Here is a 25,408-nt window from a genome sequence, read left to right on the forward strand (position 1 = left end):
GTTCTTGCTGGGTTATCTTATGTAGTATGTGTCTTTTATATTTGACTTGGACTACTTCGTTCTTCTCTGCATGTGCTCCACAGGAGGCTCGTGTGTTTAGTATATCGTCCTGTTCAAGAAGAACTTTGATTGCTTTTTGCTTGTGAGTAGGTGGGCTTAACTCCTAGGCCGTCTAGTTGTGAAACTTGGCTCTGCCCACTGCAGGGTGTTCTGCTGGGTGAGGGTTGGCCACTTAAATGAGGTTTGGCCTCTATGGGCTCTTGTGCCTTCAGAGAATTCCCTCTGGGTGTGTGACTTGTAGGTCAAACTCGGTAGTACTCTGGTTTGGTCCAGAGTTGGCTTCTGGAAAATGTTGAATCTTGTGCCTCTTAAGCTGGGCCCTGGTAGGGCAGTTTCAGCACAAATCAAGTTACCAAGTACAACAACAACAACAACAAAGAAAACAAATCAAGTACATTCACAAATAAAATACAACCGACAATCCCCCCTCAACATAGGCAAAGATATCAAAGCAATAATGACAGAACAAAGCAAATCACTACAAGCAGAAAAAAAAAAAAAAAAAAAAAAAAAGGAAGTACCAAGCAAAGCAAAACAGAAAGCAGAACCAGTCTTGGCTTAAGCCCACCAGGTAATCTCCAGGTTGTCCTCTGCTGTGCCAAAGAGTTCCCTGCCTATTGCGCAGGCAGCGCTGGTCACCTGGTGCCCAGAGTGAATTTGGGAGTGTAGATTTAAATGCGAGGGGCTGAGGGGTCTGGATGACAGTTTTCAGAGAGACCATGCAGTTTCTGTCCTTTCCTGCACAAATGCACGCTGAGAGTAGCTCCACCAGCCCTGTGGTCAGTATTCCTGAGTCTTAGGGCCCTCCTTCCATGGGCGACTTGTAGGTCAAACCCGGTAGTACTCTGGTTTGGTCCAGAGTTGGCTTCTGGATATGTTGAATCTTGTGCCTCTTAATCTGGGCCCTGGTAGGGCAGTTTCAGCACAAATAAAGTTACCAAGTACAACAACAACAACAACAACATCAAGGAAAACAAATCAAGTACATTCACATGTAAAATACAACAGACAATCCCCACTCAACATAGGCAAAGATATCAAAGAAATAAAGACAGAACAAAGCAAATCACAACAAGCAAGGAAAAGAAAAAAAAAGAAGAGAAAGAAAGAAAAAAAAGAAAAAGAAAAGAAAGGAAAAAAGAGAAGAACAAAGCAAAACAACACAAAACAAAACAAAAACAAAAGCAAAAAAACAAAAAAGCAAAACAAAACAAACAAACAAACAAACAAACAAACAAACAAAAATCACCAAGCAAAGCAAAACAGAAAGCAGCACCAGTCTTGGCTTAAGCCCACCAGGTAATCTCCGGGTTGTCCTCCGCTGTGCCAAAGAGTTCCCTGCCTAGTGCACAGGCAGCGCTAGTCACCTGGTGCCCAGAGTGAATTTGGGAGTGTAGATTTAAATGCGAGGGGCTGAGGGATCTGGATGACAGTTTTCAGAGAGACCATGCAGTTTCTGTTCTTTCCTGCACAAATGCACACTGAGAGTAGCTCCACCAGCCCTGTGCCCAGTACTCCTGAGTCTTAGGGCCCTCCTTCCGTGGGTGACTTGTAGGTCAAACCCGGTAGTACTCTGGTTTGGTCCAGAGTTGGCTTCTGGATATGTTGAATCTTGTGCCTCTTAAGCTGGGCCCTGGTAGGGCAGTTTCAGCACAAATAAAGTTAGCAAGTACAACAACAACAACAACAACAAAGAAAACAAATCAAGTACATTCACAAATAAAATACAACCGACAATCCCCACTCTACATAGGCAAAGATATCAAAGAAATAAAGACAGAACAAAGCAAATCACAACAAGCAGAAAAAAGAAAAAAAAAAGAAGAGAAAGAAAGAAAAAAAAATAAAATAAAATAAAAAAATAAAAAATAAAAAATAAAAAATAAAAAAAAAAATAAAGACCACCAAGCAAAGCAAAACAGAAAGCAGCACCAGTCTTGGCTTAAGCCCACCAGGTGATCTCCAGGTTGTCCTCCGCTGTGCCAAAGAGTTCCCTGCCTAGTGCGCAGGCATCGCTAGTCACCTGGTGCCCAGAGTGAATTTGGGAGTGTAGATTTAAATGCGAGGGGCTGAGGGGTCTGGATGACAGTTTTCAGAGAGACCATGCAGTTTCTGTCCTTTCCTGCACAAATGCACGCTGAGAGTAGCTCCAACAGCCCTGTGCCCAGTACTCCTGAGTCTTAGGGCCCTCCTTCCAAGGATGAGTGGGAGGGGGCGGGCGGGAGATCTCTAAGCTGCTGAAAGCCGGGAGCTGCGACTGCCTCTTACTGCTGAACTCAGGGATTGCTTCCGCGGTTGCCCTTGCCCCGCCGCAGGCCAGCCAGAAAGGGTGGGGCCTGGGGATGAAGGGGTCTCCTCCCTCCCAGGCCAGCCACTCACACTCCTCCCGCAGGCCTGAAAAGGTGGTGGCTGGGGGTGTGGGAGTCTCCTCTCTCCTCGTCCAGCGAAAATCCCCTCCTCCCAGCCTCTTCCGATGGTCAGAGCCGGCTGCCAATCTTCCCAGCGCCTGAGCGCAGACGCCCCTCTGTAATCTGACACTGTTTCTCAGTTAGGGGTAGTTTAAGTCTCTGGAAGGGTGGGGGGAGGATTCGAAAAGCGCGGTGAGGGGCCCAGGTGTGGCGTCTCAGTTCTTTGTCTGCCCTAGGGCCCACGAGCTGCCCGCCCCGGCGGGAGCGATCAACTGTGGGACGCAGGGAAAGAGCTCACCTCCTGGACGAACAATTTAACTTTAAAATCACATACATATAGTATATGATAATTTTTAAAATAATAAAAAAAATAAATTGCTAGTTATTTTAGGGCCACCACTTATGTAGAGTATGACACTAGGAATAAGAGAAGGGGACATTTTGTTTTGTTTTGTTTTTGTTTGTTTGTGTTTTTTTTTTTTTTATAGTCATACAACAATTTAGAGCTTGAGGTTACAGCATGAGGCAGCACAGTGCCGTGAATAGACCAAAAGCAGGTTTTGGGATCTGACTTTCAAAATCTTAGTTTTCATATTTGTAAATCGAAGATGCTATCATAAAAAAAAAAAAACTTAATAAAAGAATATAAATAATATAAGGCATGCAAAGCATCTTTATCCTTCGAAAAGCAGTGTACCACAGAGGTTCAGAGGTACCCAGGTGTGTCTTAGGATAAGTTTCTTAAACTGTCTGAGTCTCTGTTTACCATTTGTCAAATCAGGATAATTTTGTCATATGATAACATTATGAAGATTAAATAAAATAATAATTAGCAAGGTATTTAGTAAATGCATAACATTCAGAAGTTCTCAATATTTGCTAGATTCCATTTCATTTCTCTTTCTAAGCTCTTTGTTTCTCTTACTGTTCAATGTAAATAATTGAAATTGCCTTTAATATATCAGAAAATTTTGTTAGATCGTCTATCTATAACTGACTTTAAAAAGCCCCAAAACACTGATGTGTTACAAACACAAGACATTCTTACAATACATTTACTTCTTTATTGAGTCCTGTGACATATTTAGAAAGCACTAATTCTTGCTACAATGTGTGAATATGAAGATTAATTTGGTACATTCTCTCCCTATCATGTAATCCACAACCTGTTAGAGGAGGGAAGATTTTGACCCGGATACCTAAGAAGATGAGGCAGTACTATGCATAGTTAATGCCACAAAAGTGGTATAAAGAAATGCTATTCAAACATGAGAAAGGAAGCCATCATTTCTGGTTGGAGTAATCAGAAAAGAGATAATTTATGAGAGCATCAGTATCTGCTGTGGGCTTTGAAAGATGCATAGAACTTTGTTAGGTAGAGATAGCCACTGAGTCATTCCAAAAGGAAAGAAGTGTTCAGAAGGAAACAATAAATAAAAGGCAATGTATATTAGTGGACTGCCAAATGTAGACTCCTATCTGATATGTTAAGGAGTTTGCAAATTTTTCTTGGTAGACAATAGAGAGTCATTGGGGAAATTTATGGAGTAGAATGCCATGTTTAAGTTGTTTTAGGGAAAAATCTGGCAAGTAGAATACAAAAGAATCTGGAAGACACTAGAGAGAGGAATACTAATTATGAAGCTGTTTTGATAGTTCAGATGTGAGATCATAACGAATAGAATAAAGATATGACTCTTGGGAATGAGAAGGTAACCAGGGATTCAAAAGATATTGTGGAATAAAAATCAATGGGGTATGGGAACTTATTGGATGAGAAAGATATATATTCGACAAAAAGGCCCACAAAGATACTAAAGCCCAATGATTTTTAAGAAAAAAGCTATAGATGATTGGCACAGATAGAACCTAGTTACAAGAGAAAAGTGGCTAGAGTAAAAAAACATAGAGGCAGCTAAGTGTACAAAGTTTCTGTATGTAGTGAGAAGAATGAAAGAAAGAGGACAAAAGTTTTACAAAATATTACAGTGGGGAGCATAATGATTACAGTGCAGAACTCTGAAGCCAGACCTTCTGAGTCCAAATTCTGGCTCCGTCATTTACTCACTGTGTGAATTCAAGCTAGGTACTTAAACTCTTCAAACCTCAGTTCACTTATCACTAATAATAATAGTGTCTACCCCATGAGTTGAACAGTTGGCATTCATCATAAATTCCACGTAAGTTTTTGCACTCATTATAATAACTGAGAGATGTATTGGAGTACCGAGGAGGTATGATATATAGTATTAATTCATTCATTTGATTAAATTGAAGGGACTGTGCTTGCCACATGCTGGCTCTGTTCTGGGTATTGAGAATATAAAGTGATCAAAACAGGCAAAATCTCTGCCTTCATACAGATTACATTAAAATATCGGAAACAAATAATAAATAACACAAAAATGCAAGTAAGATGGTCATACACAATAAAGAAAAATGAAGCAGAATGAAGAGCATTGAGAGTGACCAAAGATGCTATGCTAGGCAATGGTCATTGAAGACTTATTTGTGGTAGTGATGGCTGCATACAGACCTGAATGATATGAGGGAATAGCTATGGCTTCAGTGGAGGACTGGGAAACTGTATTAAAATCAATGAGGAAGATTAAAAGAGAAAAAAGTAAGCATACACAACTTTCAAAGGAGTTTCTCAAGAAAGCAGAGGAATGAGGTTTTAGTAGGAGGGAAAAGTGGTATCAAGTGAAAGTGTTGTAAAACAGGGGTTGTGAGAGAATGTTTGTACTTCTATTGGAGTTACCAGTAGGAGGGAAAACTGATGATACAGAAAAGAGGAGGGATTCTTACAGAAGAGTCTCTAAGTGTGTAAGAGGGATGTCCACAAGGGAAAGAGCTGGCCTCAGATAGCACAAACGGATCAACCAGATTTGATGGAAACATAAGGATGCCATTTCTGAATGCTTCTCTTTTCTTGGTGATATAAGAAGCAAGATTTTTAGCTGAGAGTGGGGAAGAGAAAGGTATTGGGAGTCTGAAAAGTAAGAATAGGTATATGACATTTACCATATAAAGTGATAAAAAGAATGACTAGACAAATAAAGTGGCATTTCAAAGTAGATGACAGTTCACCATGGATTTGTGGTCATAAATTCCTAGTAGGCAGGTTATATGTTTTTCTCCAGACAAAGTCAGCAGTTACGGTACAAGTAAGAGTTGGTAGAGGAGCTGAGTTAACTAGGATTGGGTGTTTTCGGGTGACATGATGGGAGGGGAAGGAAGGCCAAGGGAGATGAGGCTGTTTGCAACGGAGTAAAAATAATCAATGACGATGGATCGGAAGCTGAGGTTGGATGGATGTGAGGACATGAGGCAATGAGGAACACTGCGAAGATGGCACAATTAATGGATTGGAGGTTGTAGTGGGATTCAAGAATTGTCGGCAAGGGGTCAATCAAATAAGTGAGGATGAAAATAATAATGTGCTAGAAAAAGGGAGGGTAGAAACGGACATTTTGTAGCGGGTGCAATTATTAGTTTAGTGTGTGACATGGAATTGATGAACTGAGGTGGGAAAAAGCCAATATCATTTCAGGTAACATAAAGGAACTAACAGTTGAGGGCACTGGATGGATTGTCTGCATAGGCATTGTAACTACCAAGATGGATCACAGAGGTAATTGGAAAAGAAGTGATCCCCAGACACTAATATCTTCAGTGAATATGGGATTATGACAGAAAACTTCAACAAGAAGTGGGTAGTAAGTGAGTATCTGTCAATAATTGCTTCAAGGTTGCTAGATTATTTAAGTCTGAAAATTAGAACCTCTAAAAAAGTAAAAGAAAAAAAATATGAAGGTGATCATTAGTATAAGATAAATAATACCGACAGAAATTTCACCTTTTTACATCAATTCATATTTTTTTGTAATTTCTTAAATGTATAGCTGTTTGCCATACCATTTCATGGTATACAACAAATACAATTATAACAGAGTGAAAATTCTGACTTCTATTTACAATTACTATGATTTTAGTCATTCTTCATTTTGTCCATTTGCCAAGGAAGTTCAGGGAAAACTTTAATTATTTTCTGATAATTGATATAGGAGAGATACAATCAGAAAGCACTTCCTTTCTTCACTGTGGCACTAATCTTTACTCACCAGGATTGTTGGACTGGGCGTCCATAGGAATCATGAGTTTGGCCCGGGTGGCTCGGCGTGCAGCCAGCGACCTCTCCAGAGTGGACATGGAGCTCGCTGCTTCTTCAGTGTCTTGACCTAAAAGAAAAAGAATATTCCTGAGAGAAGCACCATCGTCAGTGATATAATGCTTTTCATCAATTCTAGCCAGGTACTCCAATGCCTTTCATCATTTTATTGATGTTTTAAATTACAATATCTACTTTCTTGTTATCCAATCAATAAACTTTTACTGTAAAAATACAAATAAAATTTACCTTAACCTCTTTTCCCAGAAAATACATTATTTATATGTTGTTATGTATAATTTTTGCACATGTATGTGAAAATGAAAAAGTATGTATAATATTATTTTTCAAAAGTGGCATCATAGGATGTTTTGTAACCTTCTTAAGACAATAACATGAAAATCTTTCTCTGTCAATAAATAAGTCAATAATATAATTTTTAATAGCACAATAACATTCAAGTGTATGAATTTACCACAATTTATGCAATGAGTACTTAAGGTCCAAAGACATTAAATCTTATTATAAAAATACAACAAATAAACTGCATTCTTCAAAAGTAAAGTTAGGCATATTTATATAAATATATTATGATTCAATAAAATGTCATACTAAACAGTCATTACAATAATAAGAAAGGATGATACATGCAGATTTGAAAAGTTAGTAAGAATATATGTAGAGATAAACAAAATGAAGTTCTGAATGGTGTGTGTCACGAAAAAGTATAGTAATCTACTACTCATTGACATGGAGTTTTGTTTTTTTAACCAGAACAGCACAGAGAACACTTAATGTAACGTAAAGTATAACTAGCAGGACTTTGAGTGCTACTTTTCAGGTTATTGTAGAGTTGAAAAGTAGATCCTCAAATTAAAAACAAGTATTCTCTTATTCTAAAGAAAACAGCTATTATTTGGAGTTAAACTTCTCCCAGGATTTATTGAGAGACATTAAATCGAGTCCGGCTGGTCCCAAATGTCATCTGAGTGTACAAAAGATAAGGGAAAAATCAAGAAGGAGTCCTAAAAATCATTGGCAAAACCTTCTGATGGCTGAGAAACAACTTTACCCCCTCCATTGGAAGGCAAGGGTGCTCTCCGCTCCTGATGTCCAGTAAGAAACAAAGAAACAAAAATAAATACCTGTAAAGTGTTCAGGTTCCTGCAAAAGAAATCTGCCTTTCATTCATTCTCCAAGTAGAAGCCTGTTCATAGAAGAGGCTTGCTGGTTTACCCTGTGTCTATTTAAACAGCGGAAGTGGTTTCTGAACAGAGCAAGGCTTGAGAGAGGACCAGCGTGGATTCTAAGTGCTCTCATTATTTGGTCTGGCAAAGACGTAGATGCTTCTTTTGATCAAGTGGGCACTTGGAAAATTGGAGAGGCTTGAGTTCTCTTGCTGGAATTCACCCAGGTGGAACTGACCCAACAGAGGACCAGTGAGGGTAAAGGTAGAGCTGGTCCTGATGGGAGAGGGTTAAGCCCTGACTTGATATCCCAAATCATGGAATTGGCCAGTGGAGGAATCCCACGGGGTCTCATGAAGAATTCATACTTGTGTTTCATAAGAGACTTGGAATTTGGAGGCTACATAAGGATAGTCCTAGTGCCCAGAAAAGTAGTGAAGAACTTCAAACTGTCCTTTCTTCTCTCCCTCCTCACCTTTCTCCCCTTCTCCTCTTCACTTCCCCTCCATATCCCTTCACATCGCCAGGAAGAGCAGGTAGGAGGAATAAGTAAAGGTATTTCTGAGACAGACTGCACCTCCTTCTTCTGTCTCTCCCCACCACTCCATTTCACTCCAAGGTATCAAAGAACTTAAGGAATAAACTGTGACTCCAGTTCTGAGAGCCAAAGTCTTGCTGGTTGTAAGGGGAAAAAAAATCCTTAGTTTAAACTTTGGATTGTAGTTTTTAATAGAACTGAGCTGTAGTTTTATAACTGAACATGACAGAAAAGTTGGAGACTCTGCTTGAGATATTATTTAAGGTCTAGAAAAGGAATACTCAGAAAGTCATGATTAAAAATCAGTACTGGTTAAGTCTCGTTAACTAGTTACACATTCAAACAACTAAAGTATTTTAATCTGGTTTAAAAACAACAGCTACTCATTCTGCAAATACGTCATGAGTAGACCAAGAGATTTTTGGTGAGAGTACTTGGTTAATTATTCAACTTCCCATAGGCATTTTGAAAATATGAGGACCCACAGAAAGTGAAGTATTTTACCACCACTTTCTAGATTTCATAGTTACTCCGGGAATTAGATTGTTCTGCAACAATTTACTAAACTAGGTTTTTTCCTTTAAAGCACTGTGTATACCAACAGAGCCTTCAGTGAGACTCCCTAGGTCTAACTAGTCATCGTATAATGTGATTGCATGGGATGACAGTTGATCTCTGTGGTAATTAAGGCAAAGCAACAAAACAGTCAATGTTTTCAGACTTTAAGTTCCCTGATATGATTTTTTTTAAAAGCAAGGAATTGACTGCAAATTTAAAATCAACTTTCAATTATCCACAGACATGAAGAACTAAATAAAATGCACAGATGTCTTCAAATTTATTGCCTTGACAAAACTTTTGTTCAAAATTTCACAAAAAGCAAAAAATTCATTTAGGCTTCACATTTCAGTATTTCCCAATGCTATCACCTCTTACCTCTTAGAAGCGTCATGGAGCATAGGCAATTATAAATGGCAGGTGACAGGGTGATGGGATTGAAAGTAAACCAGGTTAAATTAACCAAATTTACATCAGATTATTTTTAACTATCAGTAACCTACAAATTAAAAGAAAGGAGACCTCCATAAAAGGGAGTGGGGAACAGCATGGTAGGGTCCAGAATGGGACGATTTTCCTAATGGCAGAAAGGAGAGAGTTACCTGAATGAGAGGTGCTTTTGCTCCCCAGTTGTGTTTCTGACTGGCTGTGACTGACTGGTGTGAGGTCTTGGCAACTTTGGTTGGGGGAGTCCCTTCCCGTAGTGTCAGTGCCTGATGGCTTCTCAATGTTTTTCATCTCCATTTCCTCATGATGTATCCAAAGGTCAGGGGGCCGCAGGTCCTTCTGGCTGCCTTTCCTTTTGCCAACACTATGGGTGGCCCGTTTCCTACAGAACAAAATTAGAAGGCAAATGAGAGTGCCTCTCTATTCAATGGCCTTTCTTCTCTTTTCTCTGTCAATTCAAGGTAGAAGCAGGGTAAGGAAAAAAAGTGCTCCCAGGAGAAAACCTGTGAAATCCAGGAATTGGCAGGCTTTTCTTGGCTGCCTTTCCTCTTTTCCCCTGTAACTTCACCCATTCTAGGAGATATGGTGCCAAATCCCCAGGGCCTCAGCTACCTGCCAGAGAGGGACTTACTCCGTTTCCCTGGCTGCAAATCCAAGCACAAGGTGACAATAGGTGTGATGGACCCATATGCCAATCTCTGGACCTAGACATAATGCACTTGACTGCAACATCTGCTTAGGAGATAAATGAAGGAGCTGCTCCGGAAGGGCAAATAGAAATAAAAAGGCCAGAATTTGTGCCAACAGCCAAGAACGCGGCTTAGAAGAAAGTCTATACCTCGGCTATATAATTTAAAGGGGAATCAGGAAGCTTGCTGTCTTAAGATAAAAGGCTGCATGAGGACATTCTTAGGAGAAGAAAACACTTTCCCCTTGGAATCACTAAGGGCCTGGATTCAAACACAATAGACCCATCCTTTGAAAAGAGAACACACTTTGGAAGTGTGCTTCAAATGTCTCTTATTTTACTCGGTAAGAATTTAGCAATCATACATTTATTTTGTACTGATAGTCTCTGCTTGGGTGTAGTGAGACTCAAATGTTCCCTGCATGCCAAGTAGTATGATGCTCATGCTAGCCATTCTCTACGGCAGGAGTCAGTCAATATGGCCTACAGGCCCAATCTGCCCACTGCCCGTTTTTGTAAATAAAGTTTTATTGGAATCCTGCTTGAGCTCATTCGTTTTCACACAGCAATGTTGAAATAGCTGCAACAACGACCATATGGCTCACAAAACCTAAAATATCAACTCTTTGACTTTTTTCGGAAAGAGTTTTCAACCTCTGCTGTACAGTTTCATAATTTTTAAAATCTCCACTTGTAGCTTCTACTTCTTTTAAAATAGTAGTGTCTCCTCATACGGCAGAATTCAGACAGTCGAAATCTAACCTTTGACACAAGCCAAGAGAAGTGCCTACCTCCTTCTCACATTCCTTACTTGCATGATTTACGAGGATAATTGTTTTCATAGTTGCTAATGGTTCAAATGAACTACTCTCCGTGAAAGCTCACAGTCATCAGTGCAAGATCCCTGAGAGTGGCTTTGTTTTCCCAATTGCTGAATAAGATGCTTTGCACATATTAGGCAATTCATAAATGTTTCATGGTGTGATTTATTAACTTTTCCTTAACATTTTTTTGTCTTTCTTGAAGTATGCTGATGAGGATAGAAAACAAAGAACCCCAGACTCAATATCTATCTAGTTGTTTAGTAGAAAAATAATGCAGGGTTTTCTGCTCTACTATTTTCCCAGCAAGTATCTATATTTTGCTGATTTCCTGGCAAGAGGCTCACATTGACTCTAGACAATGGCTTATAGAATAACCCCTAGATCATTTTCCTGTGTCTAAAATAAAAACTCTCTGCTAACCATCCATTCCCTGAATTCATTTCCTTAACACTTCACCTGCCCACAGGAAACTAGACTGCAACTCACACGTAACTCTTTCTGTAATCTACCCCTGGTAACTTAGACAAATTTGATTTCATTTTCAAATTTGGAGAGTTCACACTATTACCTTTCTTTCTAACAAATCAAAATGCTAAATAACTTCAACTCCAAACACAATTTCATACAGAGAAACACCAGGTCTCAAATTTTGGACAAGAGATTCAGACTTTTCACAATAACTTAATGTTGAAATAGCCTGTGGTAAAGAAATGTGTCAAGTGATTTTTGAAAGTGGAAATAAATTACAAATTCTTGTTTCCCTTTGCTTACATGCATACCTTTTTCATTCATTCATTTACCAGTTTCCATAACCTCAGGACCAAGCATCCCCGGGTGTATTCTATTTAATAAAAAAGTTCCAAACCTCATTGCGTCAGAGTATTTTTCTAAGTTATGATTTATAACCTCCATATGGGAAGAAACTATCATTCTTGATAAAATGCATAAGCATTTTTCTGATGGATTTTAATCAGATCAAGACTTCTTCTGAGAAGCTACTCATCCACCCAGCTGTCAGTCAAGAATCTAGAAAGATCTTGAAACAGACTTTATTTCCTTTTTGTATATATTCCATGAAAGACCATCTAACTACCTTTGTTTTCTACAATGTCTCTTATCAAGAGATAAATCTTTGGCCTTGGAGAGGTCTGTAATAAAACTGACATTTGCTCATAACTAAATTGTCTGAAATTTGTCTTAAAGCCTGTAGGCACAGCTGCTACCCTGAGCTTCTGTCCATCTGCTGGTTTCTTGACATACTGAGTGCTGCCCTTTGCGGCCCCCAGCTCTTCTGTCTCACCACTGGACACCTCGAAATTTGTGTGCAGATGAACCAAGTACACTGCCTGATCTGTGGTCCTTGGACCAGCAAGTTCAGCACCACCTGGGAGCTTGTTAGAAATCCCCATTCTCAGGTCCCACCTCAGAGCTTATGAATCAGAACCTTGGGAGGGGTGAGGCTAGAAACCGTATCTTAACAGCCCTTGAAGGGAATCATACGCACCTAAAATTTGAGAAGCACCATGAATGAATTATTTGGTTTTGTTTCCTTGCTTTTATTTTAAACTTGCTTTCCTACTAGATATAGTATACAGCACAATTATCCCTCCCACACACACACACCTTTTCTCACAGGTAATCTTTCAACTTTTGAAAATAGCTGTAGAATAGGAGGGTTTCTTCCCTCCCCATGTATTCTCGAATAAAGGCAAAGCAAGGCACCTTCCAAGGCTCTATTTCTCATACTGTGTCAAAGCTTTCACAGAATAATCACATACTGGTGTTTGTTTTATCTATCTAGCTATCTATCATCTATCTATCTATCTATCTATCTATCTATCTATCTATCTATCTATCTATCTATCTATCATCTATCTATCTATGTATCATCTATCTATCTATCTATCTATCTATCTATCTATCTATCTATCATCATCTATCAATCTATCTATATTATCTATTCAATCTTACTTCTGCCCAAAAGGCCTTTAAAACCCTATTTATCTGAAAACTACGAATTCTTTCTCTTTCAGGAGGCCTTTCTGACCACTTTAGGTCAGTATCATCTTAAAATATCTAAGTCATTTCTCTCTATACCACTCACCTTCATTGATCACCGTCTGTCTTAATGAGCTGGTCAGATACTCCCAGTGTATGAATTGGTTTCCTCCAATAATACTGAAGCAAACTCTGTTTCCTTCACCTCTCCAACAGTTGTCCATTGTTTTACTACACTTACTCATTGTTTTTTTCAGTGAATAATTATGGAATATTGACTATGTATCAAGGACTGTGCTAACTACTAGGAATGCAAAGATTGGTGAGACATTGGGAGCTTAATAAATGAATGAAAAATGGTGTGGCTCCTGGGAATTTCTGCATTCTTGGAATGAGAAGCTGAAGTGGGACTTGGCAAGTAGTAAAGCTGAAAAAGTAGAGGGGACCAAATTATAGGAGTTCCCCATTATTGCCTCCAACAGAAACAATTTTAATAGTATCAGTAAGTGGGGAACTGCAGACAAATTTTTTTAGCTCAAGAGTTAATATTAGACAGATTTGTTACTTGGTACGATGCAGACTACATACTTAACACATAGTAATTACCTGAATTAAACAGTAAGAAAATTTTATTATTGACTTAAATGTATTTTTGTGAGGCTCTTCTCTGATTTTTATTGGACTACGTGTTCCTTACTTTGCATATAACCTGTTACTCTAAGGGGAGTTTCTTTCCTTTTCACTTTTAATAGGTATGCTGGGGATGTGAATGGGTAAGAACTGGCATCGATGATCTATGTTATTGGACTTTGCCTTTGAAGTCCTAAGATATTACTATCTCTCACAGATTCTTTTGCTACATTGTAATGAATTATTAAGTTCCCATTTTGTGCTTAGGCACTCCTGCTCAAACATTCACAGGAGACAGACATATAGCTCATACTAGTGCTTGAGGTCAGACAGACGTGTGCCCAAGATCTGATGGGAGATTGAGGCAGGGACACCTGTCCCACTGGGGATTTAGGGAAGGATTCAGAAAGGAAGAAGGCCTCAATTAAGTGTGAAAAATGATTATAAGTTAACCAGAAAAAAATGGGTAGTATAAGTACCTGCCTTGCTTTCCTCCAAATCTTTGCCATAGATTTTGGCCTCTTAATTTTCTGTTTTGATTATTTTTATTCTGCCAATTGCTATTAACAACAACAACGACGACAACAACAACAACAGATTGTATTGGGAATCCAGGGAACTAGTGTCCCACATACTCAAACACACCTGTATTTTCTGAGGTGAAATTAAGATATATTGAAGTCCTAAGTAGTTGTCAGTTAAAATCTCTATGTGGTGCATAATAAAAAGTGATTAAATTGTAAAAATTTGAAAACCGGTGAAAGTGACCTGTAGTAATTAAAGTAGAGTGAGTATATTTCATCTACGAGTGTATGCGTAAATAGCACTGAAAATAATTTCATCCTCAGTACCAAAAATAATTATTTTCATCAAGATTTGAATGTGTACTAATATTTTAAACTTCATGTGTACATATTCTATCAAATGAATCTTGAATTTTATTTACATATTTAAAATTAATATATTCAGACAATTTGTTGATCACCTACCTAGGTCACTGTCTTAGAAAAGTGATAACCATGTGTCCTGGGCTTCTAGGATATTCTCAATGTCAACTATTTTGTCTTTAGTATCTATTGATACATTCTAACTGATCATAATACATGTTCTTTATTTTGGCCAGGAGAATAATGTTATTACTTTATTAAAAACACAGAACACTGCCCCCATCAATTTAAACTTTCATAAAACTTATTTTTTCTATATTATGATATTCTATTATAATCTCATTCATCCAAAATCTATAAGGGGAGTCTCTTCATATAAGTAAAAAAAAAAAAACAAACTTAAATTAATTACCAAAAAAATTTGCAAAATTATTTTTATTTCATACTAGTTTGAAGCTAAATGTTTCTATAATTTAGTAGTATTCCATGGGGGAATTTCAGTGTTTAAATGGCAGAGGGGATGACAGAAAGTATTTAGTCCTATTTCTCTTCTGAGAAAATTAACAGGGATTAGAAGTCTTCCCTTAGGTTTAATTAAACACCATTAATTTAATTAAAGACAGGATAGACTCAAACTGGATCTTGGGTTCTAACTTCTCTTTGTTATTTTCTATCATAAAAATAAAATCTTACAAATTAGAATGTCAGTCAATAAGATAACCTACCTCATTATTACATATGAGGCATATATGATAAACCACATGAATATGATAAACCATAGAATAAAATGCATAGACACTAACTTGAATAGGGTATTACTGATTGTACATACACATGTTTCAGATACATTTGAATGCAATTGAAGTCTCCTGATAAAGCACAAATAAAATTTATATTCTCTAGTAATCCCAGATAAAAACATACTGAAGAAGCCCATGAACGGGTTTCCTACTTCATCTTATTAATTACACTAAACTCCCATTTTTCTGAGAGCCCTGTAAGGGACATTAATTGTTTCAAATTGGAATTGATTTTGCTTTCATCTGCATTACTTAATTTGTTCTAAAAGGCTCAATGGTGGTACTATGCAGGGGAGAGGTCCTCAATGAAATCAAGAGAAACTAAATTAAAACTCAGAAATATCTTAAAGGAGAAAATTTTCCATTTCTCTTTTTACCTGTTAATGCCTACAAAGAGACAGAGATGAATGCCAATGAGTCTGTTACTGAAGAAAGATATATGAAGCAAAATTGCGAAAATACGCCAAGTAAATATTAAGAGACTTCAGGAGTGACAGGAGGGAAACCAAGGTGGCAGCAGCACAAGATCTCTAAATTCACTTTCATTGGGTTTTCAGTTATTAATGGTATGATTTACCCTTTCATTTATTCCCTAATTTTAAACTTAAGGCATACTCAGGGCTCAGCTTCTACTCTTGCAAACTAAAATCTTTAAGCTTTGACCAAAGTGCTTAGGGTGAGATTTAAGACAATCTGAGAATTTCTCAAAATAGCATCAAATCCCACTTTTGCACAATGAGAAGACTTGCATTTTCTCTGGAGAAACAAAACATGTCCAGGATTCCAGTTCATCGGGTCAATATATCTCTGAAACATTCTCACAACGACAAAAAAGAAAAAAAAGAAAAAATCAAAACGAAACACTACATTACAGATGGGTTAGTCAGTTAAATTTAGTTTAGTGAATGCATCGATAACGATTGTTCAAAGTTTTACTCAATTGCAGTTAATTTAGTAACAGAGTCTTACTACATGCCCCACACTCTGGAAGCTCTGTGGATGGTAAATTCCCAGACTGTTTACCCACGGACTGATTCTGTTAAGTTTCTTTTTTGGGCACAATGGACCAGCACACCAGCTATTACCAGTTTCAAGTTAGTCCAATCTCATGAATGCAGCTGGATGCAAATTTGCCCTGCATATATATAAATTAAATGCAAAGACTGCATCTACTCCCGTCACTTTCTTCAGTATATACACATATTCCTGTATCCTGTTTCTAAACACCCCACTTCAAAAATCTGGAAGAGTCTCTATAGATCAACAAATAGAGTCACATGATTTTTAAAAAGAGAGAAAGGCTGTGGTTTTGGCAAGAAAAGAGGGAAATTATGTGCTAGAGAATCTTTCTCTAGCAATGTATGCAGTGTATAGTTGTCAAACCACCTATGGGTCCAGACCTCAGGCCTGCAGAATGGGCACCATGCCAGAAAAAACAACAATAACAATAGAAGAGCCTATAATAGCCAATCCAGTGAGAGAGAACTGAAAGAGACACATCAGGCTGGATTTGGAAAGTATTAGAGAGGCAAGAAGGCAGACAATAACCAGGAGGTTATTGCTAATTCCTACAACTAGCTGACACGAAGTTAATGTGCTGGTTATGGGGTATTGCTGGGAGGGGAGAAGCTGAATTAAAACCACCTTACCATTCTAGACTTTGTGCTTTGATGTGTCATTTTCTGCTTGTGGTAGAACCTAGGCCCGCATAAGATGAAAATATTTTTAAACCCCTTATTTTTTCTTAATTTCTGAGAAGCAACCATTGCCAGAAAATATGAACCATTTTGAATTTCTGGATCTGTCTTCCTCTCTAATTACCGCCTCCAAAGTAAACACTCTCTAGTATTGTGACTCTATTGAGTTAGGTATTCTGTATGTAGTCATTCATGCAACAAGCACTGATGAAATGCCTGCAGGCCTTCTTGCCAATGTGATAAATAAACACTTTCAGAGGAATACACATCTTCAAACTTTCACATGTAATTACAGAGAGAGCCGTAAGTAGGCCATTCTTTAAATGTTCCTCAAGGAACACCTGCCCTCACTTGAAAGGAAGAATCTAGTCTCAAGAAGTAAAATCAAACAGAAATGCAAAATGGGTCTCCAGGATGCTACTATTAAGTCTGCAAGTCAAGACCTTACTCACTTAAGTTATGGGTCTGGAATGGACAAAAGGCAAGCTTTACCCAGGTCAGGAGATAAGGAACATGTGGTGAATTATGAAAGAGCACAGGAAGACAGCCATGAAAAATATAACTCAAAAAGATGGTAATTGGGTCAAGCAAGGACTTCCTCCTTTTGGGAATCAGCTGTTACCTACTTTCTCTGCTGGGCTGAAGAGCGCCGGGTGCAAATCACGGCCACGGCCACCACCACCAGCACTGTAATGACGCCAACGGTGACCACAATGATCACAAGCAGGTTGCTGTTCTTCTGAGGAGTGACACTGCCGTGTGGGGGGTACATCTGGCCAATGGGTGGCTCTGGGAAAAGACAGGCAAAGGGAGATCAGGTTTAGGGAGATACGGCAACCCAATGTTTATCAAGCTCTGCTAAGGATGAGAAGAGTTCCTATTGTACTGGGTACTGCTCAAGCTGAGAAGAAAGCAATGAAGAATGAGAGGAAAGATCTAAATCACCTACGCAAGATCAATGAAACCTATGCCCACACAAAAACTTATCCAGGAACTTTCTTAGCAACATTATTCAGAATAGGCAACAGTTGAAACCCAAATATCCATCAACTGACGAATGGATAAACAAATGTGGTGTATCCATACAGTGGAATACTCTCCAGCCATAGAAAGGAATGAAGTACTGACACATAGTACAACATGCATGGACCCTGAAAACATTATGCTGAGTGAAAGAAGCCAAACACAACAAAAGCAGGTTAATGTTTATCAGTAGATGGGGGGAGAATTGAATGGGGAAAGACTGTTAACGAGTACAGGGTTTCCCTTTGGGGTGATGAAAATGTTGTGGAATTAGATGGTGGTGATGGTGGCGCAACCTGTGAATATACTGAAAACCACAGAACTGTAGACTTTGAAAGGGTGAATTTATGTTATGTGAATTATATCTAAATTTTTAAAAGGAGCTATCATATTGGCTAGAAAGTGGAGAGGGAAAGAAGGATGCCGCTTTGTACTATAAGAATTCCAAAGTGACAAGAATCAGAGAAGGCAGAGGTTTATGAGAAAATGCTATTTTTTGATGTTGTGAAGGATGAACTATTTGACACCCATCACTCACAATTTACTTCCATTCTCTTTAAGAAGCTACCTATAAACCACATTTAATTTTCAACCTATCGAAGGTGTATGGATCCCACTTAAAAGTAGCCACTACATTAGAAAGAGTGTCATAAAGTCCTGATGAATATTTTTCTGTGTTACAGCAGTACTTTATGGTAGACAATATTTAGGCAAAAATAGAATAAGACATTTTCTATAATTTGCTTATGTAAATAAGAATGGCTAATGACTCTTTAAATTGTTTTCTTCAAACCCTCAGTCAGTGATCAGTTAGAAATACTCTGTTCCATGTAACGTTTGTCATTTCAAGGTACACATTTTTAAAAAGTAAATATTAGCTTATAATTTTATTTATAAATCAATTTAGAATGTAGCAGAAAGCAATGAGCTTGTATATTTTCATAGACCTAAGTGTGAATGTGTCTCTTTGACAACCTATAATAGCTTTCTATACCCCTCGAAGCAAAACATTTAGGCCTTTGCACGCAGTGTTTTTATTTGTAAGATGAAAATAATATTTATTTAATACAATTACTGTCTTAATTAGAGAAAATACATACAAAGCAACCATCTCAGTGCCTGATACAGACTAAATGCCTATAATATCATTACACTATTGAAACATTAAATAAAATATTGCGTATATTAATTACCTCTATACAATTTGAGATACTTCTGGCATGGACTTTCAAACTACAACATTTTTAGAAATAATACTCAAGGTGAAAGAAAAATTAACTTCTCAAAAATGAATATAACTACGCATTTACTCTCCTCAAAATCAAAACACTCTCTTTTGACAAGTTATGGAAGAATCATCGCTTTTTTGAAAAGATTGCCAGCTAAACTTAATCTATTGCTGTTTTGTTATTATTGGAAAAATAGTAAGTATTTCTGATACAACTTGAATCTTGGGTAGGGGGAACTCATCAAAAGTCTTTAATAGCATTCTATGTTAAAAGATTCTGGTTATAAATGAAAGAAATAGGTTTCCTGGAAGTAATTTTACGTTTACTACAAAGAAATGGGGCAAGTAATGAAAGGTCAGAACTTTCTGTATCATAGTTTTACTTACAATTTAAAAAGTCATTTTACAGTAGTTTCTCAATTGGTCCTTTCTGTGCTTAATAAACTAATTCATTGGAATGAATTAACCTTTTATGTGAGAGCTTACAATGGAGACAGTAGGGGATCTTTATTACCATGGATTTTTATTAGCATGACTTGAATTTAAGAGTTCACCGTTTCCAACAAATTCAGTTTCAGTCATACACAGCAGTACACTTTATGAACATTTTTTAAAACCTTGTAAACTAGAATTTTTCAAATTTCTACTCTTCTTTCTTTCTTTGCACCCAAGAAGACATCATTTTTCAAGTCAAAAAATAATGACGCTGAGCATTAGTGGGATCACATTGATGTCATTCCCCTCATAGAGTAAGGGTTCACGCGAACTCTCCTTACAAATCTCCCATTCCAATCCTTTATGACTTCCTCATAAATGTCCCCATCAGTTCAAAAGTCGGCTTTCAAGGTCTTTCATTAATTTCCCAATCTCAATTCAAAAGCTGAAAAATCAGAATATCTGACATCGAATTGGCAGTTAAGACAGCCAAGTGCAACGGTGTCTCTAGTTGTAGTTGATCCTTTTTCTTTGCACAAGTTGTAGTCTATGACGTTGCCAGAAACACTGAATTAGAGAATACTAAGTGTTACTTCTAGAGGAAATACAGGGTTAGGTTCCTGTGAGCCTGTGGTGACAAAATTTTATCAGCTAATCCATAACGTATGACCACGTGTTACGTGTGTTTCTGTTTAAAGATAGCTTATTTAAAATATTATTGATTCATCAAATTGAATTGACAGCTGACAACACTAGAACTCCACTCATCATGCCTGAGTGATGTTTAATTAACCCACACATTTTCTCTGAAAGGTACATCACAGCCTTTTGAGCATAAGAGCACTCGAACATTCAACAGCATAAGAACATTCAATATCACATGCAGGGGCCACTTTATATAGAAATCATCAACAAAAAATACAAAAATGAGAAAAATTGGCACTAAATATATCATGAAAAGGACACTGTTTACAGTAGGTATGAAAGCTGAAACAACAAGGCAGAGTGTCTCCTTGTTTCGTCTCAACTGAGTTTGTGAGCACTGGGCTACTCAAACTTTGTTCCACACATGTCCACGAATGACCACAAAAGCATCGCAAGTATTGATTTTGGGGGTTCAGAAGAAATTTTAGCAAGTCAGTGAATTCACAGATACGGGATCTGTCAATAATGAAGATTGACTGTACATTTAATACACCTCAAAAGGCTGCTGCAAATTAGGGGGGAGTTATAGAACTCACAAATCTAGACTAGTACAGTCAAGGATTCTGGGAGACAGCCTGACTCCAAAAGGGGCAAAATGACATTTACCACCTTTCAGGCTTCTGAGGGGATGCTTGCTGCATGGTGTAATTCAAAGGCTTACAAATATCCTTCAGGACACTGTGTTTATTTCATGAGATAATGGATGCAGCACAAAGACCTCAGGCCCTGCAATTGGCGCTCAACAGACGTGAAGTAGCTCAGTTTATTTCATTCCACATGATTTTTCCAAGTTAAAGAAAAATATAGTATCCTCATACATTTGTTCCTAGTGTTTGCATAATAGTGCAGGTATCCAGTATCTGAGTCAGCAAGACCTAGATGATTCACTGACATCAGTGAGAAGGGAATTGATTCTTTTTCAAATCCCATGAGCACTCCATCCATTTTTATTTTCATGATGTTTGATCATCCTAAAAGATTTCATGATTTTTCTATTAAATTTTTTAGAACTAAAGTTGACTGGGGTGACAATAGTTAGTAAAGTTACATAGGTTTCAAGTGCACAATTCTGTAATACATCACCTATATATCACATTGTGTATTCACCACCCAGAGTCAGTTCTCCTTCTATCTCCATGTATTTGATCCCATTTACCCTCATCTTACCCTCTCTGCCTTACCCTCTGGTAACCACTAAACTACTATCTATATCTATGAGTTTTTGTTTCTTTGTTTGTCTTGTTCCTTTGTTGCTTGCAGTTTTATATCCCACATATCAGTGAAATCATATGGTTCTCGACTTTTTCTGTCTGACTTATTTCGCTATTAAATTTAACAAAAGCAAACATATGTTTCATAATCTGATGGGTTTTAAAGACTTGGCAATGATTAGGAAAATAAGTTTAGTGAAATATTGTCTTTCATTTTTATAATACTTTATAGACTTTCAAAAATGTTTCATGTTTCTTATCATATTTGCACACAAAACCCCTGCAGTAAGCTTATTGATAGACCAGTTCTCTGAGCGCTTAATTCTCTTATAGAAAACAAAGTCAGGTATTGAATCCAGGAGTCCTAGCTCCTACTTTTGAGGACCTGGTCCCATGGCCACAATGGCTGGGCCCTAACAGCTACACAATGTCAACAGGCAAGTAAATAATGAGAACCTTAGGTTGACAAGTGCAATTCTGAGGAGAGAAACAGATTAAATAAAAGTTTCCAGCTCAGGACTGAACTTCTCTCCTACAATTACAGTCCTCCCTGATAACAGTTTTGTTATTAGAACATCGTCAGCTCAACTATGTCTTAATAATTTTACATGTCTTTGAATTTGAACAGAAATTCATATATGACATTGAATATTTCTAAGCATTTCCCCCTGAAATAAGGTGTCGTGTTGTCAATCAGCTGGATGAGATCTCACATCTAATGGAGCCCAATGTTCCCTAAAATAAAATATTAATCAGCATTATGGGGGAAAACTTTCCTCAGTTACTTATGTTAGAAAACATATTTCTTTCCTCAAATCTCCGAATTTTGAACATGCCAATGTGCACTGTGAATTGCCAGGAGAGATGGGGCTGGAATGTTACAGCACGTATCCCATTCTTCCATAAATATGTATTGAAGATCCAGTTAGGTGCCTTGGGTGTAATGATGTGATCAAACATGGATGGACCTTGAGGACATTTCGCTAAGTGAAGTAAGCGAGACAGAGAAAGACAAATACTGTATAAATCACTTATATGTGGAATCTTAAAAAGCTGATGTCATTGAAATAGGGACTAAAATGGTAGTTACCAGAGGCTGGCGGTTGGGGGGTAAGGGGAGATATTGGTCAAAAAGTACAAACCTTGTGTTATAAGATGATTAAATTCTGGGGATACAATGTACAGCATGGAGATTATAGTTAATGATAGTGTATGATATACTTGATAGTTGCTAAGATAGTTAAATGTTCTTAGCACAAAAAAGAAATGGTAATTATGTGATGTGATGGAAATGCTAGGTAACACTATGGTGGTGATCATTTTGCAATATGTAAGTGTATCAAATCAACATACTGTCCACCTTAAACTTACACAACGTTATATGTCAATTATATCTCAATAAACCTGGAGGGGAAGCCATGAAAGGATTCAAGCAGGCAAAAAGAAACTACATGAGATATGAAACATACATAGCTTTGATATATCCAGAGGCTGCCTAACAAGTTGGGCCAGGGAAGGAAAAAAAAAGTTATATGTTAGCTGACCTGTCTTTTCCCTTCCTAAAACATGTATCACATCTGGGTAATTGTGACATGAATAGAAAAGTCAGGTTACTTCTCACCTGGGATCAATGCATAGCTGTTAGCAACAAGGTATGAAAACTCCATTTCTGAATTACTTTTCTTGAAAGGTGGAGAGGGAACAATAGGCAGGGTATAGAACCATGCATAAGTATTTATAGGGTCATGCTTATATTGTTTTGTAATAATTTGCATGTCATTGCCTTCTTGCATATTGTGTGGTCTGAAAACAATTTTCATATTAGAATATTTTGATTGCACCCACCCACTCTCCTCCCACCCCCAAAGAGGCATGATTATTGACATCATGGAGCTTACAACTGCCTGGAAAAGACTTATCGTGAACAAATCATGAAGCAAATAAATGTAAAATTACAACTGCAATTGGTGCTTAAAACAAAAGTAAAGTTTATGTAGAAAGAGGTAATATCAGGACAAAATGGTCATTGGAAGAAGAGAGAGGTCATAAAAGGCTTCATAGAAGTAACATTTAGGCTGAACATGGAGTATTGATTGCCAGGAGTTAGTTCCTGATTCTTCACAAGGGAACTAAGAGCAGGTCACGTGTCTGGAACTTTGGGAGAAAAAAGGAAATAGCACAAAATGAGGCTGGAAAGAAAAACAGGACCCAGTTCATACAGAGCCTTGTAGATCACATTTAGTTACCCTAAGTACAACCACAGACCACTTAAGGGTTTTCAGCAAGGAACTGACAGACTTGACTTGTATTAAGAAGACATCTCTTCCTGCTGGATAGAGAAGGGTTGGTGGCCAAAGCAGAGACACCAGCTAAGAGGATACTGAAGTTTTCCACGTGAGAGATGATGAGAGCTTGAACTAAAATGGTGGCAATGGCAATCAAATTCAGAACTTGAGACCGTGGATCACTACAGTTGCATGATACAGTTTGAATGTAAATGAACAAAATGGGTTGCATATGGGGGGGGAAAGAAAGGAAGAGTCAAGTTTAGTCTTAAGCAACCATCCTTATATCTGACATGAGGGAAAGGGTGAAAAGGAAGGTTCAGTGAGGGAAGAACAAATGTTCAATCTTCTATGTTAGGATTGAGACCTTGTGATAAATTATAGAGAGGCAACTAGAAGGTCTGCATTAGAGATGTAAATTGGCAGTTGTCACATACATGGAATTTGAAGCCCTGGGTACTCCAAAATACAGATCACCAAAATATAGAGTACACTCATAGAATGAGCAGAGAAGCTCTCTTAAGAATAAGACCTCTACTGTTGAGGTAGAAGGGGAGGACTAGCAAAAAGAGAATCGAGTGGCCAAACAAGTTTCCCAAATCTTATTTGATACTGGAGCACTTCTTTCTCTTGGCTTCACAGAGGACACATGTACCCTGGAACAATTTTTGAGGAAAGGGAATCTAGGTCTGTGGTTTTCAACTGGGGATATTTTGTCCACCATGGGAAATTTGGCAATGTCTAGAGATATTTTTGGTTGTTACAACATGGAAGGAGGGAAATACTACTGGCATCTCATGGGTAAAGGTCAGGGATGCTGCTGAACATCCTAGAATGCAAATGCACAGGCCAGGTCCCACAACAAAAAATGATCCAGCCCCCAGGGGCAATAGTTCTGAGTTGAGAAACTCTGATCTAGTTTAACACTTTCTATATTCAGATGAAAAATTGAAATCCAGAGTTTAAGTGACTCAATTCCCACAGTCTTAACCTCTGGCAAAGTCAGTTCTGGAACCTAGGTTTGGGATTAGTCTGGGATCTTTAAAATAATTTGGGATATATATTGGTTGGGTTGTAGGTGGGCAGAGCCTCTTTTAGACTAGAACTTGACACCCTGGACCACTCCAATTATCTTTCCTTTGTGAAAACAACCGTAAAATTTTACTTCTGGATCTTTCCTTTGGCATGAAGGTGTCTATTGAGTGTCTTACAATAGCTTACCAATCTTTGCCCATCATTTCATGCAAATATGGAAAGAGCTTTTACGTAAACATTATTTAGATTAGTTTTTCAAAACCAGAGGGCAAATCATGGTTTTTTCTCCTAAACACGGAGTGGAAATTATGACTCTGAATATTCAAAAATTAATTAATAAGATTGGTTTTTCAGTAATGCTTCACCAAAGTATCACTGCTCACCTTAATTTAGTTTTCAAAGGTAGAGGTCAATATAACAACATTTTGTAGGGTTTGTAGACCTTTCAACCAAAATTACTAATTTTAAAATTATAGGAAGAACAACCAACAAAAAGAAATTGGTGATTTATCTTCCCCAGGGGGAAAGCATGAAGGAATTGAAATAATTTTCACTATTCTTGTCACTCATACAAATATAAACTACAAAATCAC

General features: G+C 37.7%; 1 protein-coding gene across 2 annotated transcripts in view; it reads right to left on the reverse strand.

The window, feature by feature from the left end:
* The window catches only part of DCC (DCC netrin 1 receptor), a 1,070,394-nt gene that overhangs the window by 59,375 nt on the left and 985,611 nt on the right, over positions 1-25,408 (reverse strand). For both annotated transcript variants that reach the window (XM_081078113.1, XM_081078112.1), the window contains exons 23-25: positions 17,520-17,682; positions 9,525-9,751; positions 6,593-6,709 (exon numbers count right to left, since the gene is read on the reverse strand). In XM_081078113.1, coding sequence (XP_080934239.1) covers positions 6,593-6,709; positions 9,525-9,751; positions 17,520-17,682 — 507 coding nt within the window. The remainder of the gene's footprint in view (positions 1-6,592; positions 6,710-9,524; positions 9,752-17,519; positions 17,683-25,408) is intronic.

The sequence above is a fragment of the Rhinolophus hipposideros genome (genome assembly GCF_964194185.1).
Source record: "Rhinolophus hipposideros genome assembly, chromosome: 17".
Taxonomy (NCBI): Eukaryota; Metazoa; Chordata; class Mammalia; order Chiroptera; family Rhinolophidae; genus Rhinolophus; species Rhinolophus hipposideros.